The following is an 18242-nucleotide window of genomic DNA, read 5'->3' as shown; positions in this document are numbered from 1 at the left end:
TTTATCACATTGTTGAATTTCATTCAATGCTTGGTTAGAAAGGATTTCTTTAAAAGAAAAACATGAGCTTGGTCTAAGCATAAGTACAGCATTTTCTGGTGCACTATAGAAGGGGCGGATCCAGGAATTTCGTAAAGAGGGGGCGCGTTTACAAAATTAAAGGGGGGGGGGGGGGGCTCGCACGCACCCCTCCCCCCATTTTTTTCTTTTTATTTCAACAAAAAATAAAGGGGGGGGGGCGTGCGCCGGTTGCGGTCCTCCCTGGATCCGCCCCTGCTATAGTGAGGGATATACACTTTCCTATAATGTCAGTATCAAAATCCGAAGGTTGAACTTAAAGAATCTCACCTGGATCTCTTAGTATCCATCCACCACTTGCAGCTCTTTGTGACGAAATCACAGCCAAGATTCTTGCCGTAATTAAAGGGATCAGCCTGGTCGTAAATGGCGCTGTACCAGCCCGTGTCTTCGAAGAAGGCGAGGGAGAGGCGAGAGAAGATTCGAAGAAAGCTGATAAAACCCGTCATACTCTCTCCCTACAGTGAGTCAGAGGAAGAGAGGAAGAGAGTGGAAGAGAGATGGAGAAAGAGAGGGAGAGAGAGAGAGAGAGAGAGGGAGAGGGACGGGAAAAGACGACGACAGCAATGATCTCTTTGTTTGTTTGTTTGTTTGTCTTAGTTCCGTCGTAAACATACATACAGATATAAAAAACATCATAAGGTACAAGGAAAATGATACATCATGCATAAAATGAAACATTAATACATAGCAAATGAATAGTATGAGGTGTCATCGATATACGAAAAAGAATAGAATGTAGGAATAGATAAAGATAACGGCTGGATAGCCCATAATCAGTTGCAATTTTCTGGTGGCGCTGGTCTCCCATGGGGACCCATTTATAAAGGTTAGGAAAGAAAAAAGAGAGTAGAAGGTAACATATAAAAATGCAAAATTATAATATTCTCATCAAACATTGTTTTATATTGCAATATTGTACAAGATCTCAAGGCAATATAAACTTTCTTGCTGTGTAAATACATTTCTTCTGTATCTAAGCAAATAGGTGGATTTATGTAATTGAGATTAAACTCGTTCAATGACGTGCAGTGGACAGTAGGCGGAAGGCTGTTATACGATAATTTGGCTCCCCTGGATAGAAAAATGCACGTTTGCAAAAGTTTGTCCGAGGATTTGGAAGGCAGAGGCTACGGTGCCGAAATTGGTAGGGTAGGGGGAATAGAATATATTTTCGTGTAGGTAAGTAGGCCGTAGGTGTTAAATTATTCAAATTTCGAAAATCATCACTCCGATATGAAATTTTTGACAAGATTTCAACGTTTCCCACTGTAATATGCCACGCATTGACATAACAGACAAGTGTAATTTAGGATTAATCTTCAGAATAATTCTTCCTGCTCTAATTTGCAGTTTTTGCAGTTGATTCTTCACATGAGGACTCCTAAATTACACCTGCATAATCGAAATGAGGAAGAATAAAATTTCTGCATATCAATTTTCAAAGAATTCCTGTTTACTTAATGTCTCAAACGACAAAGGAAGGAAATCATGCGGTCTAAGTTTTCACACAGATGATTTACATACACGTTCCATCTGAGTTCGTCATCGATGGACAGTCCTACAGGTATGTCAAGCTTTTCACCTGAATAATTTGTGACCTTTTATACTCAAATCCAATCTGTTGTATCTTTTCAACATTATGTCTACTACCAATGAACATACTCACAGTTTTGTTATAATTAACTCTCAGTCTGTCCTTACACATCCGACAATCTAAGATAAATAATTCCTTATTCAAAGGTGTTTGTACTGTTTGTGCACGGGTCTTTGTGAGAAAAGTAAACTGACGGTGTCATGTGCATATAAATACACTTTACATGAATTAAATACGAAAGGTAAGTAGTTTATAAAGATAATAAACAACAATGGACCCAATATCGATCCCTGTGGCACACCGAGCTTAATATCCAGTTCTTCAGAGGTACAATTACCTATACTAGTTACTAAACAATTTTCAAACCATTTGAGGGAGGGACGGTTAATACCTATCTGAAACGTATATTGACAAATATTTTAATCTCTTACGCCCGATGGACACCTTAGTATCTTGCGCCATTCATATATTTCACTGTAAAATGGATGAGGACAACGGAATTAACCAGGAATATCAGCAGTACTGGCAGGCCTGTTAAAACAAATTCAGTGATACATTCAAAGACACACAAAAAGAAGTCGAATTCTCAAGAAGCAAGCTTTCTATAGCTATCGATAATCATTAAACAATCTGCTTAGTGTAGTCTTATGTACTTCTATATTCGTGTCAGTCTGCTTCATAACACTTCCAGTAAAACCTCAGGAGACATCTTCCAAGTTCACAAAACGCAGAAGAATTATAAATACACACTTCGACTGCAAGTTATGACCTTCTATAAAGTGTAAAATGTGGAGGCGAAAAAGTAAAGACATACTATTCTACTGACAAGGCTTCTCCCTGTTGTAAAAAAAAAAGACAACAAACAATTTTACTGTTTTATTTCTATGCGTCATGTACGCGAAGAGAGAGAGAGAGAGAGAGAGAGAGAGAAATGGAAAAAAGAAATCAAGCAACATGAGAAGAGAGGATAGGAAACTTACTCCCATGATTCGTTGCTCGAAGTGTGAGAGACCGGTTCCTCCTGTTTGTCCCATGTTATCTTCTATCTCCACTCCTTCGAGTGTCGGACAGCCGAAATGTTCCCGCGCCTCCCTCTGTAAAAAGACGCAAAGAATTATCAGAATTTTGTGTCTACCTGCCCCTCTTTTTTCGAAAAACTCTTTCTCTCTCTTTCTCTCTCATATAATATATCATATACAAACATATGAATATACATGAGAGACATAATGCACTATGATAACAAAAGGCCCTCCGTTTTTCCACAGAACTCTTCTAGCTGAGCCAAGTTTTACATAACCGCCACTGACCGAGTAGATTTAATGAAAAAATCGTCCGAAATGTTAAATCCAGACCTATCATTTATATATATATATATACAATTCTTTTTTCCCGGGGGGGGGGGTTCCGTCCTCCTTTTTTGAATTTCTTTAAAGGTAATGTAAATCTATGGAAAGGAAATTGGAGCCGGATATTTTGTTGTAAAATGTGACAACGATATTAATGATGTTAATAATCATCCAAATAATGACATATCTATGCAGCCCATGTCCAAATACATTTTTCAATAAAATCATTTACGAATTCCATGAGATAATTACATTGATATTATGTTGTAGGAGAAATAGTTTATTCTGATTCAACTCACCACTAGATTTGGAGTGACGAAGAGTCGGACAGTACGATTGAACACGCCGTCTCTGACATCCCAGTCTAATGTCACTTCCTTAATAACAGCATCACTCCACTGGTATACACCAAGCCTTGAATAATAGTAGAACACAGTATGTTGATAATGAAAAAAGACACAGAAGATAAGAAATGTTGTTTATACACTCCAACCAGTTCTATAACCACCTCAAAGTACCGAAAACTATAACATCGCCGTAATATTCCCACTTGCCGAGCCCCTTATTCACATCTTTTGTCACTCTTCGACTCTTCTGGCAATAAGCGTTGCTAAAATCCGTCTAACGCTTATTGCAAGAACTAGACGTCTAAAAAAAATAAATGTCTTGAATCATACAGTCCTTTATAATGTCTATTGTCTATTCCTTAAGTCATATGTCGTGGACTAATCATTCTCACTGGCACTTTGTAAAACAAACGTGGCAGAGAATAGATTGACGCTCATGAAAAATGTTAATCTTCCTCGTGCAGCTTAGGATCTGTCGTTATAATAATTATTATACCGTCCTACAGTTCTATATAGGTGATTTTCTTCAGGCGAAAATTGCAATACCTCATGTCATCTTCATAGCAGACATTGAATCCTACTAAATTGCTCATTAGACACACTCTCAATTATGATACGATATTCGTATAAGGTTTCCAGTTTAAGAGGGTCAATTATAAAGGCATCACTTTCTCCAATAATTCCATGCTTTTTTTTACACCTGAATGACTGCCCACAAGCTGGACGCAACTTACTCGTAGTTGATTTCAGGTAGACCTGTTGTTTCGTTGACGGGAGTCCTCGGATCACCGTTTTCATCTCTGAAGAAGGCATACAGTGCGGGGCTAAAGCCCTTGACAAGGGAAAGAAGGCAATGGTATAAAGTACAGTACCATTATAATATGTATTGACAGCTTACAAAGAAATTGACTGAAAGTTTGCACACTTATCGACGGCTGAGGTTCTGTATGACATGATGTCTCTGAGCCCAACTCGTGTGCTCACAGCGTTATGGCACTGTCAAGGTGTTGAACCGGGAGACTGTTCGGAGCCAGTCCAAGGCTAGCTTGTTGTGGTTTTTGAAAATGAAGGTTTAAAATGTATGGCCATATCAATAGCCATTTTGCTGATTTTGTTTTTTTGTCTCGGCATTTTTTGAGTGTAGAAAGTAAGCGAACCATTGTTTTTTTTAATCAATTTACTTGAGGCACCCACTGTCATTGTTGTTAAAAGATTTTGGTGAAATGCATATCACCCGTAGTAACCCTCTCTTGTAGTAACTTCTCGACAAGGAACGAGTTCAATGTAACTTTAATAGTCTGACAACTAACGTTCCGGATGTAAAATTTCGCCTCATAATGTTTTTTGAAAGTGATTATAATTATGAAGGTCTACTGCTTTCTCAAAATGAATGACATATTGCCCAAGCATATCTTTTTGTGTGCTATTATTAGGTGATTAAATGATTATAAAACCTCAACAAAATTCTCCAACGTTTAATTTTATTCAAGACTTAACATGTGAGACAAAGTGGGAAAGTGGTGATTTGAGACTATACTTACTAATGCATGGAATATTTCATGCTGAATGATGATGTCAAAAATGTCCTCATCAAACTGAGCAAAAAAGTCTATCCACCGAGGACACATATTAATGAAGCCGATCAATGGTCTGGAGATTGGATGATGAGAACAAATAATCAAATGCAATGAAAACAACTCGAGGGAAGAATTTCATGAATGTGAATGAGAATAGATAAATATTCATCTTACTTTATCATATACAGTACAATTAATAATATACAAAATACAATCATAATATACAAAAATAAATATCAACAGGACATTACTAAAAAAGCACACAAGTCAATAAAGATTGCTGGAAATAGATTAAAAAAGTAAAAAAGAAATAAAGTTGATGGAAGTGATGAATCCGGAATAATATTATGTGTAATATATATATATGCCATTATACACACATGTGTAAAATGTCTTTAATTTAAGAAGTATGTTTCTCCCATTTAAAACTCCAGCACTCTTATACTGTTACCAGTCTACATTGATTTTGTTTCAAAATTTTGTTTGAAATCTGTCAATGAATAAAATGAATGCAGGGAAACACGAAGAAAACAACACGATAAATATAGATAGGATAATACATAGAAAAAATTGAGAACAAATCCTGGACATCTTTCAGAAAATGAAATTTATTCAAATTGTGATAATTATACAGTAATTGGTAAGGTCTTAACGTGACATTCATGTAAAATTGACGTTATCCATACCGATGTGACACATAAGACACTGTTGACGTAGGTCGTTGCTTTTATTTGACTAGTCTTCAAGTGACCAACAATACTGCAACACACCTGTAATCACCAGTTCTCAAATAACACGGACTAGCAAAGGCCAAGATGCCTCCGACACAGGAATCCGACAAGGCAGCCACGTGTAGTACATAGTGAACGTCTTGGACCCCGTAGCTGGTCGTGTCGTTTGCCTGAGGTCCTCGGCAGTCGTACAACCTCCCCGTTCCATTCTCCACTTCACACGTGTAACATGGCTATGAAGCGCAGTACAGAAGGGTAGTGTAAATTAATGATGAAAAACAAGTAAAATGAATACACAGCGACAAAGTTGATAAAGAATTACAAGACTGAATAGATAACTGACTACCGTAAATTCCGGGGTATATAGGCCTCGAGCGTAATGAAAACCTCTCTCAATCTTCAAATGAATGGTGATTGTTACACTTCATTGTTACTATAAACATTGTATTTTTTCACCTGTTTTCGCGAAGCAATGATACCAGTGGATTGGGTATCATGAAGTTATGATGCCCCTCCATAAAACCGCTCATTAAGGCTGACAAAATTTATAATTTTGGTAAATGATTATTCAACTGTCATAATATGTATTTTTTTAATGTTTATTGATATAATATCTACGGTATATAATGTTATACATGACATATAGATATAATTTTACATTCATATTGTTATATATTCATATAGCTGAGGTAAGGCTGAACACATCCATTTTTTGAATGTTAATAGACGGAATCTACAAACAGTTGTATAATTCTTTTTAGTACTGAATCTAAGTAACTTCCATAGGTGCTACGTCAACTTAAATGCAAGCAATGCGTCATTGTCGATTAATAATATTTCACAATGATCCTCTTTCTTTGATTTGTCTCATTCGATAATTTCACAAATACAATTCTTGATACAATTAACAATTAAAGGGTGTGTGCAGTTCTGGTCGAGGTGAAGATTTAGCTTTTAACGTTTTGTGAGATATTCAGAAACCACTCTATGAGATGTCAAAGAGCATGCGGTTTTAAGGGGTATCAGAAGTTTATTCGATGAAAATCGCATTTTGAAATGGCTGAGATATCCAAAAACAAGGTGAAACAAAGAGATACTAATAAAGTTGGGGCATGTCGCCTTTTATTATTAGCACTTTTTTGGATATCTCAGCCATTTGAAAACCAATTTTCATCAAATAAATGTTGAATCCTTCTTAAAATGACATGCTCTTTCATATTTCATAAGAGGCTTTTCATTATCTCAATTAGGAATTGTTCAAAACATGAATCCCTACCTCAACCAGTACTGTACAGTCCCTTTAAACAAACTAAACAATGCAAGAGAGATCGACGTCACCAAACTCACCTCAAGGTGCCTTTCAGGCAGGTCAATCCGACAATACGGACGAGCGCATTCGTGGATGCAGTATCTAGTTCCGTTTTCGATCTTAGCAGTGCCTTGGGGACAAGCCCTGCATGGTGGGAATCATCAAGACTGTGTTTAAGAATTAACGAGGCTAGAGTTAAAATCCCCATTTCCCTACACAACAACACCACCACCAACAACGCCATCAACGGCAGCAGAATAAAGATACGATCATGGCCCCGTTTCATAAAAGTTCTTTATCATCAACAAGTTCCGATAGTTGTTATATAACCTATTGGAATCCTTGCATCTGATTGGCTGAGACGAAATTTGTTATAGAAATGTGGCAGTTGTTACTGATAACAAGTTTGAGTATAAAACGGGACCCAATATTTATGTAAGGAATGACAACTTTCTGAACCGATTCCGGCGAGAATGAAATAGGCAGTTGCCCATATAGGCACCTAATGACATACTTGTATTGCATTCTGTATCATGTCCACAAGAAATCATAAAATTTCCATTTTTGATTTGCTAAAACGCAATTGTACCTAAACCTCAGATACTAATATCTATATCTAACTTCTCACTATTTCGAAATTATTCAGCCGTGGAGTAATACCGTACTTTCATACTAAGTACAAGAAAACCTGAATTCACTCATTGCTTTTTGTATGGTCATAACATAATAATGCTTAATAACTACAAACATTCAGGTTATAACTTTCTTTATTCTTATTCGATTTAGATTACGTTTGCCCTGCTGTGCTCACGAAATTTGACGCTTTATTTTTTAACTAATATTCAATCTTGTTCTTACTTACCTAACAGAGGAAATCGTACTTTATTTTCAGCTATGTACCTAGGGCCCTACGACAACGACGAATTCATTGAATAACGTGAGTGTGTATGCATATTATTTTGTTGCGTTGTTTTGTTGCGTTTTTTTTTTTTTTTTTTGCAAGAATAAGTCATCGAGTTTCTCGTCAAGAAAACCAAGAAAGGGTTTGCGATTTACGAGCTACAGGGAGGTCGATTCCTTGAAAAAGAAAACGAAAAACCCATGGGCCCGTATTCTACTGTAGACCAAGGTTTAAACCCATTTTAGACTCACCTATGGTTTAGCTAGACCCGAGGTTTAATTTTGTATTCTGCTAGCGAGGTTTAGTTAAACCCAAGTCTATTTCGGGTTTAAATTAAACCTGAAATAGTCTTGGGTCAAGCCACCATGGTGTCCTCTAAGGAAGAAGAAATTCTCCCTCTCTGAGTACTTTTCTCTCCACAAATCCACTTAAATTTATTATTGGCAGTGTATCAGCCACATGAGCGTGACTTTCTTGGATTTTGAATAGTTTTTACGGGTATTTATGTCGAATAAGGGCATGTTGTATTTTTGCTTGCGACGACTCGTGAAGCACTGTACATTACTGTGCAGTTTGTGTACGTGTGCGACGCACATCACAGGATACATGGTAAGCGTAGCGCTTAGCGCTAATTATTTCTGGCTAGCTAGCTTTGAATGCTCAGTACCAGCAGAGCCAACGCGCCGCGCCGGCCGGCGGCACGGTTGCTGTGTGCGCTGGATGGGACATGGCTTTTTGTGTCGATTGAATCGTGAATTCGGAATGGATTGGCGATTGATCAAGCCAGGACTTTGAGGTAGGAAATTGAATAAAAGCTTTTCTCTTAAGGCGTGCACTTAAGCATCAGAAAGATTGTCAGTTAATAAAAATGGAAACCATTCTAAAATATTTAGAAATAAATTTAGGCCTAGACTATATCAACCCTGTCTCGATATCATTATTAACGTTAGAAGTAGATTTTACCTACCGCACTAACCTAACTTTAGATCTAACATTAGTCCTGACGTTACAATAATGTACTCTAGCTATTCGAATAGGTTCTACTAACGTTAGTAGGACCCTACTCTAGCCTGACCAGACACTGTGAACAGGGTCTGACATGTGTTAGTGTTTCAACGTTGTAACCGACCATCACTATTGACGGCAAAATCACATAAAATACCTTTTATTTTGTATGATTTTAAGAGTAATATAATTGCAACACTTACCTACAGCATATTTTCCTGATTGTTGAGTTGAATTCGGCGTTTTGTTGGTATCCAGACCTTACTGTTGAATTTTTCGGAGTATAGATCGTGCGGTGGCATCTTTTCCTTCGAGAGCTTCAAAAAAAATCAACAAACTACCACGCATGCGCATTCAGAAGTGGTTGCTTTTTACCTACGCCCGTGCGCCCGTGCGTTTCATGTGTTACGTAAAACTTGTAGTAGATCCGCGCGTGCTGCACCGGCAATGATTTGACCTTTTTGAGTCGGGGTCATCCGACTATCTCCGACTACCTACGTTGTAGTATACGAGAGTGAATGCTATTCATATAACACGCAGATGAGGAGTGAAGCAGTAAGGACGTTTACAGACCTGATTTCAGCCATAGATTTCGGTAAGTCTTAGACGTAATTAAACAAAAAATCGCATACCGGTTATTGAATGATGATCATAGATTACGATAGTTCCTTATATTTTAGTTTTCCACGATTAATAAAGATATTCATGAAGGAAACAGTGAACGATATAAGCGCGATAACAACGTCCGCGAAGGAAAAGGGGTGCAGCGCTGTCGCGATTCGCGACAGCGCTGCGTGTAGTTAGACCCTACTCCTACTCCTAACGTTAGTCCTACGATCTAGGTTCTCGATCTAACAGTTAAGTCTATCTATGCCAAATCGACCTCGGGCTCAACCTACCCTCTAGTCCTGCATTGAGTTCTTGGTCTAGTCTTCAGGTTACTAGTATTTTCATCGTAAAGTCTAGACTAACTGCAGGTAGTTCTAATACTAGGTAGTAGCTAGTATTTCTAACATTTATATCTCGAGTCTCTTCTAAGTGTACAACAAGTAAGAGATCTAGTATGTTGATGTAGTAGGCGTATCTCGTGTGTACATGCGTGTGGCCGGCAAGCTAGCTGCTGTACGTATCCAGCCAGCCACCCGTTTTGTGCCATTGACATTGATCTGTGTGCTGGTACCCTTATCAGTCATCGTTAGACTCGATTTAAACTTGAAATAAACCTCCTCCTGGGTAGGTTTAATTTAAACCCAATTTAGACCACAGCTGGACTTAGTGGAATACAAATTAAACTTGGGTTTAAACCTGGGTCTAAACTGGTGGTTTAAACCCAGGTTTAAACCTCAAAAACCCACTTTAGACCCAGGCGTGGGTTTAAACTCGGGTCTAAGTTTTTAGCAGAATACGGGCCTTGGAGTTGCAATGATAACACCCATGAGACGTGTCGCTCTTGTTCTTTTGTGTTGATCTGATTTCAAAAGCTATTCATATGAATCCAAAGCTAATGCATGAAACAGACCATCAAGAAAAGACTGATATCGTTTGTGTTCTCCATTAATACCAGACGTCACTATAGTTCCATCCGACCATGGAGCTACGTAGCTCCATCATCCGACAGAGTCAAGGTTTCGAAAGCATAACTTTGCGCGCACAAGTAAACACATTCGTCAATATACAAATGATGCACAGGATAGAGTGTGTTAGTGAAGGTGCGGCGCGCTCGAGAGTATTGACAATGGTGCGACATGCACGAGGCGCAGAATAATCCTGTGCATCATTTGTTTTATAAAATGGGTCGAAAACTAACAGCATTATTCACGTACCTTTGTGGGTCAATACCAGTCAGCTACATGTAGCACTCGCTCAAAAGTCAAGATGTCCGAAGATGTTCGTCCCAAACATTTACGCACGTGGCACTCGGAAATCCCGCACATAAGTACTGTACGTACGTATAAGAGTATACGTACGCCATACGTGTTATGCACAAGAAAGGCCGCCGGCTGTTGTGGCAGCCCGAACTAGAAGTTGTTTACAGGATTGACAGCGCGTATAGTAGCGCGTGACGCACTTGTAACAACTGATTGAGTGCGCACTGCTAGTGTAAACATTGTGACGTACGTCAGGCCGTGCATTTACTGAGAAATTAATGCACGCGCACGTGGCTCATTTCAGCGCTTCCAATTGGCTACATTCTTGAACCCACTTTATAGTATACTAATGATGCACAGGATAGAGTGTGTTAGTGAAGGTGCGGCGCGCTCGAGAGTATTGACAATGGTGCGACATGCACGAGGCGCTGCCGAGTGCATGTTTGCAACCGTTGTCGCACCTTCACTAACGCCACGAAATAATCCTGTGCATCATTAGTTTTATAAAATGGGTCGAAAACTAACAGCATTATTTACGTACCTTTGTGGGTCAATACCAGTCAGCTACGTGTAGCACTCGCTCAAAAGTCAAGATGTCCGAAGATGTTCGTCCCAAACATTTACGCACGTCGCACTCGGAAATCCCGCACACTCTACTGTACGTACGTATAAGAGTATACGTACGCCACGTACTGTTATGCACAAGAAAGGCCGCCGGCTGTTGTGGCAGCCCGCGGCCCGAACTAGAAGTTGTTTACAGGATTGACAGCGCGTATAGTAGCGCGTGACGCACTTGTAACAACTGATTGAGTGCGCACTGCTAGTGTAAAACATTGTGACGTACGTCAGGCCAGGGAGGTGGAAGAGAGACTCTTCTTAGTGCTTACCTGAAGAAAATAATGCACGCACACGTGACTCATTTCAGCGCTTCCAATTGGCTACATTCTTGAACCCATTTTATAATACAAGTTTACGCTCATTAATATGTGGACCACTCTGAAAAGTAGCTCTGCTGATCAGGATGTTCTACCCCGTGACCTGGAAATAAATTCACTTCAATTCAATTAACGTTAAGATTAAGAAAACAACAACAACAACAACAACAACACCGTTACCTCGTCATATTTCTCTGACATTGTTCGATATTATACAGGTACTAATGATGCACAGGATAGAGTGTGTTAGTGAAGGTGCGGCGCGCTCGAGAGTATTGACAATGGTGCGACATGCACGAGGCGCAGCCGAGCGCATGTTTGCAACCGTTGTCAATACTCGAGAGTGAGCCGCACCTTCACTAACGCCACGAAATAATCCTGTGCATCATTAGTTTTATAAAATGGGTCGAAAACTAACAGCATTATTCACGTACCTTTGTGGGTCAATACCAGTCAGCTACATGTAGCACTCGCTCAAAAGTCGAGATGTCCGAAGATGTTCGTCCCAAACATTTACGCACGTCGCACTCGGAAATCCCGCACACTCACCTAGTATGGTAGGTGGTCAACCCATCGACCGGGTCTATAACGACCGACCGCGCATTATAATGGCATTGCGCGTACAGACAGAAAATGTACGCATGGGACTACGCGCAACGGTGTTCGATTCTTCACTGGGCTACGCTACCGAGTAAATGGGGCGAAAACAACTAGATTCCCTCTAAATTACCGAAATTTAGCAAAATCGAATAAGGTTTATCGTGTAACTATACATATAACTAGGCCTACCTTTGCTGACTCGTTGTCAGATGTAGCTTGTTAGAGTGTCCTTCCGTAATAAATTTGACGATTTTGACCGCAAAATTGTCACCTCCGCTTGTACGATCGTGCACACACGTTACACATACACATGACATAAACATTTTGTCGCCCGCTACGACCGTACGAGTTGATGCAGAAACGAGAAATGAATGTGAAAAAACAAACCGACTCATCTAATTTATTTCAATTACGATGAAAAGTTTCCTAATGAAAATCAAGTCAAATTCATCAAACAGTCCTTCAAAAGTAATATCGAAGGATTCAAAATATATTCAAATGTTATTGGGGAAAAAATGACGGCTAGAAAAAAACAGCGGCCTGTCGAAAAAAAAAAAAAAAAACGCATTTAAGTGTCCTTTATACGTATTGTCAGGGTGGTCGGTTGAAATGAGCAGGGCAACTGAGTGCGGAAAAAATGACACCCCACGCGTTCGAAGCCGCCATCAAGAGCGCGTACCTCAGATCGCATTTTCAGTGCGCGCTTGTGAATCCGGAGTATTTTCTCTACACGTGAGTAAAATTTCAGGCAAATTGTGAGATTTTTCACGTTTCTATTGATAGAAAAACGTTAGGTGTCCGGTATTATGAACACCCAACCATACTGTACGTACGTGTAAGAGTATACGTACGCCACGTACTGTTATGCACAAGAAAGGCCGCCGGCTGTTGTGGCAGCCCGCGGCCCGAACTAGAAGTTGCTTACAGGATTGACAGCGCGTATAGTAGCGCGTGACGCACTTGTAACAACTGATTGAGTGCGCACTGCTAGTGTAAAACATTGTGACGTACGTCAGGCCAGGGAGGTGGAAGAGAGACTCTTCTTAGTGCTTACCTGAAGAAAATAATGCACGCACACGTGACTCATTTCAGCGTTTCCAATTGGCTACATTCTTGAACCCATTTTATAAATGTGTCTAGTGCAGGACCCGAAATGAATTTACTGATCAGTGTCTGGAAAGATAATCTCATTTGGAATGCTGGCATAACGTCATGAATGAGATGGTGTCTTCTAGACAGTAGCTATAGATCTGTGCATTTTCGCATAGCGTGTTTAACGAGTTCGGAATGTCATGATCAATTCATTTTCCTGTCGATCAAATTGATCAAATGTTATACATTTATGGGCCTTTATATATTGAGGGTTAACCACGTTGCATCATGTAATGTATGTGTGGTGTAACAAGTTTATAAAAACTGTTTTCTGTGTCACTGAAGGGATTAGGTCATGTAGGTATGATACTAAAGTGAGTCCTGTGAAAAGAAATTGAAAATGTTTTACGTATGATTAAACGCCGTAAAATTGATGAGTAAACGATTCGATCAGGGCAATAGTTCCAGCATTGTTCATCCGGGGCAGTTTTAGTAAACTGACGGAAACGAATGTCCGTTCACGCAATTGATCTGTGCTCAGCTACTGTGACAGTAAAAATTTGAGTTGCAATTGACAAAAAAAAAAAAAAAAAAACTAACACGTGTAACAAAGCTCGATATTGAATGACAGTGTTCCATAGCTGGCGAGGCAAAGGTTGATTGTTCATGTGAATCATGTGAATATTAATACCAGAATTATTATTCAGAGTGTGACATACCAGTCGACAGCAATATCTGCTCTCTCTCCCTTTACTTGAAGAAGGTTGGCTATCCGATTTAGTGTTTCAGTAGTAATCCTCGGTGTAATATGCAAAAGCAAGAACAAGAATTAATATGTCAGTTAGCTGGACGATTTATTGGAATCCTACATAAAAAACTATAAGAAGATGAAAGATATACCCGTTGCCAGATAAGTGTTCAGGTTCAAAAAAAAAATTCCATTAGGCGATGTTATGGCCTCCTTAAATTGTGAACCCGTGTACAACTTTGGTGTAATGGGTTGCTGTCAATATCTCTCTTTCCCAAAACAAGTGGGCCTTTAAGATGGCACATCAAAATAACAAACTCACACTCATACACACATTGTATGAACAGACACACACCCACACATTTATGTGTCATGCACTGGCGAATCGCTTGCTAAGTGGAATGGTCTGAAAAGAAAGAGCGAAAAAAAAAATACAATTTGGGAGATTTGCAATTGTGAAGTGCTGCAAATGTTCTCAAAACAGTTCTTCATATAAATATAGAAATGAAAGAGCTGTCTGACCGAATTAGGGGAAACTTCTAGTGTCATAACTTTCTATTACAAATTTTCATTTTTAATTTTATTACACTTTCCTCTTTGAAATATTTCACTCTTTTTACTCCTTCGTTTTTAAACTAACTTTTATCTGGTCCGACATGGCCCTTTGACTTTACCTGTATGGTTTCATTGTACGTGCTTCCCAGTACACTCTGGTGGTACTCGACGTGTATAGCCATCCTCTCAGCATCGACGCTGCGACGCGACACGCGAGGCGAGGCGGAGGGATGGGTGTGTGCGTGGTCGATGAGCTGAGCAGGCGAAACAAAATTATGGCAATGTCAAAGACACACGTTAGACACACGTTATATACTACGCAATGTTATTATTTTAGGTCCAAGGAATGCATGAATACACGCTTTTCTTTACATTGTACATTTTGTGAGCATATTCCCCAGAGATGTGGATAAAAATGCCATTTCCCCAGTTACCGTAGCGTATTCTAGTAACTATCATGTCCTGGGTAACTTGTTTGAGTATCTTAGTTACACAGAAACATAATTTCGATTTCTGAAGAGGAAACATCGTTCTCAGAGAAACTAAGTAAATATAGAGCTGTAAAAACTGCAGGCTATAGAAGGAGATCAATTAACATCGAATCATGACACAGTCAGTAAGACATCTCACGTGGGTTCATGCAGTAAGCGCCAGACAAAAGCCATCATATTTGTAATACTCTCTGGTATCTCTCGCGTAAAGGAAGACCCCCAAAACAACGACGACAACAACAACAAGACAAAGCAAAGCAAAGCAAAACAAACAAACTAATGAACCAACCCGCATTTTCATCAATGATTGTAGCTTTAAAAATGGAGTATCTCTTTATATATGTATGGGATTCTAATTTGTTCCTTTTCACATTTAGAAGGGAGTACATGACTGCACGATATTCTTAATACTTGTAATAAGCTCCTGACAGAGTGGTGGACGAATTATTTTATTTAGATTTTTTGGAATATTCGTATATAAAGGTATTATTGTTGTAATAAGGAATGGCTTAGGAATATCTATCTATCTATCTATCTATCTATCTATCTATCTATCTATCTATCTATCTATCTATATATGTATAATGTGAGAGATAGTTCCCTGGGTCCCGAACGTGCGCGGTGCCGCATTGTCGGTTGTATATAATTGAAAGAAATTGGACTGAGGTGGGACGTTGCTCTCGATCTTAGACTCCCTTTTATTTGTCAAGCTTTCGGCCCGTCATTGGACCTTCGTTAGGACCTACCAACAGAACGATTATGATATGAATAACCTGAAGTGTCATAATATATAATGCAATTTCACATAATTGCCAATCATTTCCTTTATATACACAAATCAATCATTCAATTCAATACAAATATCCAATCTAACCTCAAATCATCATCAGAATAACATCATATGTGACAGTGCACCTCAAAACAAACACAAAGTCGCCAGGCATGAATTTTAAGTTAAGATCATATTCTGAAAGAGCAGACCTTAAGCTTTAAAATGATGTATAACTCAAATCAAATTGACTCTCCTAACCTATCTAAATATTGGAAAGAAAGCACAAACTCAGGAAAAGTGTGAACCGAGAAAAGAGGCTCTGAAGTACAGTGTCTATTCAAGCGCTTAATCTTTACCAAACCGTGCTGGCTGTGCAATGAATGGGACAAAAAACAGGAAGTAAACCACCAGAGTAACAACAATGAAGGGATTATCAGATTAAACTGAAATTAAGCATGCCTTATTGACACATTCTGTCCATAATTAATGCCAACTTTCAAAGCAGTAGCACTATCCTTTCAAAAGTTATTAGAGTCGAAGGTGAAGAGTGTGGACAAGGTTTTTCAGAAATGAAAAAGGGATTCTAAAGACACACCTAATCACACTATTCTACAAAAAATGTTCGAGATAAACTGCTAAAAAAACACACTTTCCTGCCCGTTTTATGATCCCAAATTTTAGCATAATGTAAAAGAAGACCCGCTCTTTCAGAAAATATGAAAAAGTCAAGTTCGGCTAGGTTTACCCATTTGACTTATTTTCAGTCCTCACGCAAAATCAGTGTGTGCGACTTTATGTTCGTTTTGAGGTGCACGGTCACATATGTCCAATATATATATATATATATATATATATATATATATATATATCTATATATATATCTATATATATATATATATATATATATATATATCATATTCTTATATACATATATATGTATGTATAATACATACTTGTTACTTGTTGAAATAATCCCAAAACTGCAACTCCGTTGAAGCTATACCGGGATGAACAATCCCTGCTGTGTGTCAACAAGGGTGCATACATACATACATACATACAAACATACATAACAGCGATTGCAGTATCACTTTGTTGTATTTTATAAACGGCTCTAAATTGCTAAATATTTGCTTTGTTGATGATATACAAACAAAGGAGAGTTAGTATTCAGTCTTGAGTCTCGGAAAATGAGGGGAAAAGGCTAGAAGATGACGACGAAAACTGTCACACATGGACCACCGTTACAGTCCATACACTCACCTGGTTATAATCTACACGCGGAGTAAAACACTTCCCTTCAAGAAGGCCTTCATGTGATAATCCCATGCATTGATGAAGGAGGGTTAACAACAGAGTAGCTCGCATGACCCCAAGGTCACACGAGTACGCTGAGGTTTCCATCTGCCCGCGATTTTTGTGTTTGTACCCAGTACCCATTGTATTGACATCCACGCTCAGCTGCATGGTCGAAGAATCGTTTCTGGATCAGTGTGATCTACAAGAGTTTTCATTTGCCTCCTGATTTGCGAATGATCATCCAGTACTTCAGGAGTCCTACGTTCGTAAAGCGCGATTGAAAAGCGTGTAAATGAAACATCTGTCCTGTACGAATGGTTCTCGAATCAGCTTGTCCGTGGCTGGCGCCACCGTTCACTTCTTGGGGTCATTGCCACTGGACGCCGCAAGATCTACACCTACTTCGATTATAAAAGCAGCAGCAAGTTTCACCCCGGCTGTAGACCCATGACAAGAGGGAGCTGCCGACTCAACGATGTGGTACATTCATTATTCCGATGCACTCATTAAGTGCGTTTCTTTACAGTCTACCCCAAAAGGGTTGCGTGACCCTTACTTAGTAGTTCGTTCCGGATAAATTGCTCGATATCCTTCAGTTCAGTGATTTGGTCAATGAAATCCCTATGTTGGATTCACCTTTAAAGAGGTCCCATTGACAACCATGCCTTACACTCTCCACGGTCTGCAAGACCTTATGGTCTCACTCTCAAGGGTACCTTTTGAGTCTTCTTATTCCGTCGTACCAAAGTCACCAAAGTAATACGGGGAAAAAGATTATTCGTATAAACAGATTAACATTGATTAAGGAATGTCAGCATGGTAGGAAATGATTACTTGTGGTTGCCTATGGGGAACGCCTCTTTATATCAAGCCCATGAAGGTTGTTTGACGTTTACACAATTTATTTTACTCTACAAATTTAACTCTAGACTCTACGATACTATTCAAGGCAAACTTCTAACAAAGACAGATTATACCGTATTATAGGATG

At 39.0% G+C, this 18242-nt stretch overlaps 1 protein-coding gene across 1 annotated transcript; it reads right to left on the bottom strand.

Annotated features, from left to right (window-relative positions):
* Positions 1-344: 344 nt before the first annotated feature.
* Positions 345-17419, bottom strand: LOC140241091 (leishmanolysin-like peptidase). Its single transcript, XM_072320858.1, has 8 exons — positions 17216-17419; positions 14809-14943; positions 5716-5909; positions 4910-5018; positions 4103-4200; positions 3321-3435; positions 2656-2769; positions 345-536 (listed from the first exon to the last, which is right to left on the bottom strand). Exons 1-8 carry the CDS (start codon positions 17417-17419, stop codon positions 345-347), a joined length of 1161 nt encoding a protein of 386 aa, XP_072176959.1.
* Between the last annotated feature and the right edge of the window lie 823 nt (positions 17420-18242).

Source organism: Diadema setosum, chromosome 17 (genome assembly GCF_964275005.1).
Source record: "Diadema setosum chromosome 17, eeDiaSeto1, whole genome shotgun sequence".
In the NCBI taxonomy this organism is placed as follows: Eukaryota; Metazoa; Echinodermata; class Echinoidea; order Diadematoida; family Diadematidae; genus Diadema; species Diadema setosum.
This window is presented reverse-complemented; position numbering and strand designations above follow the sequence as displayed.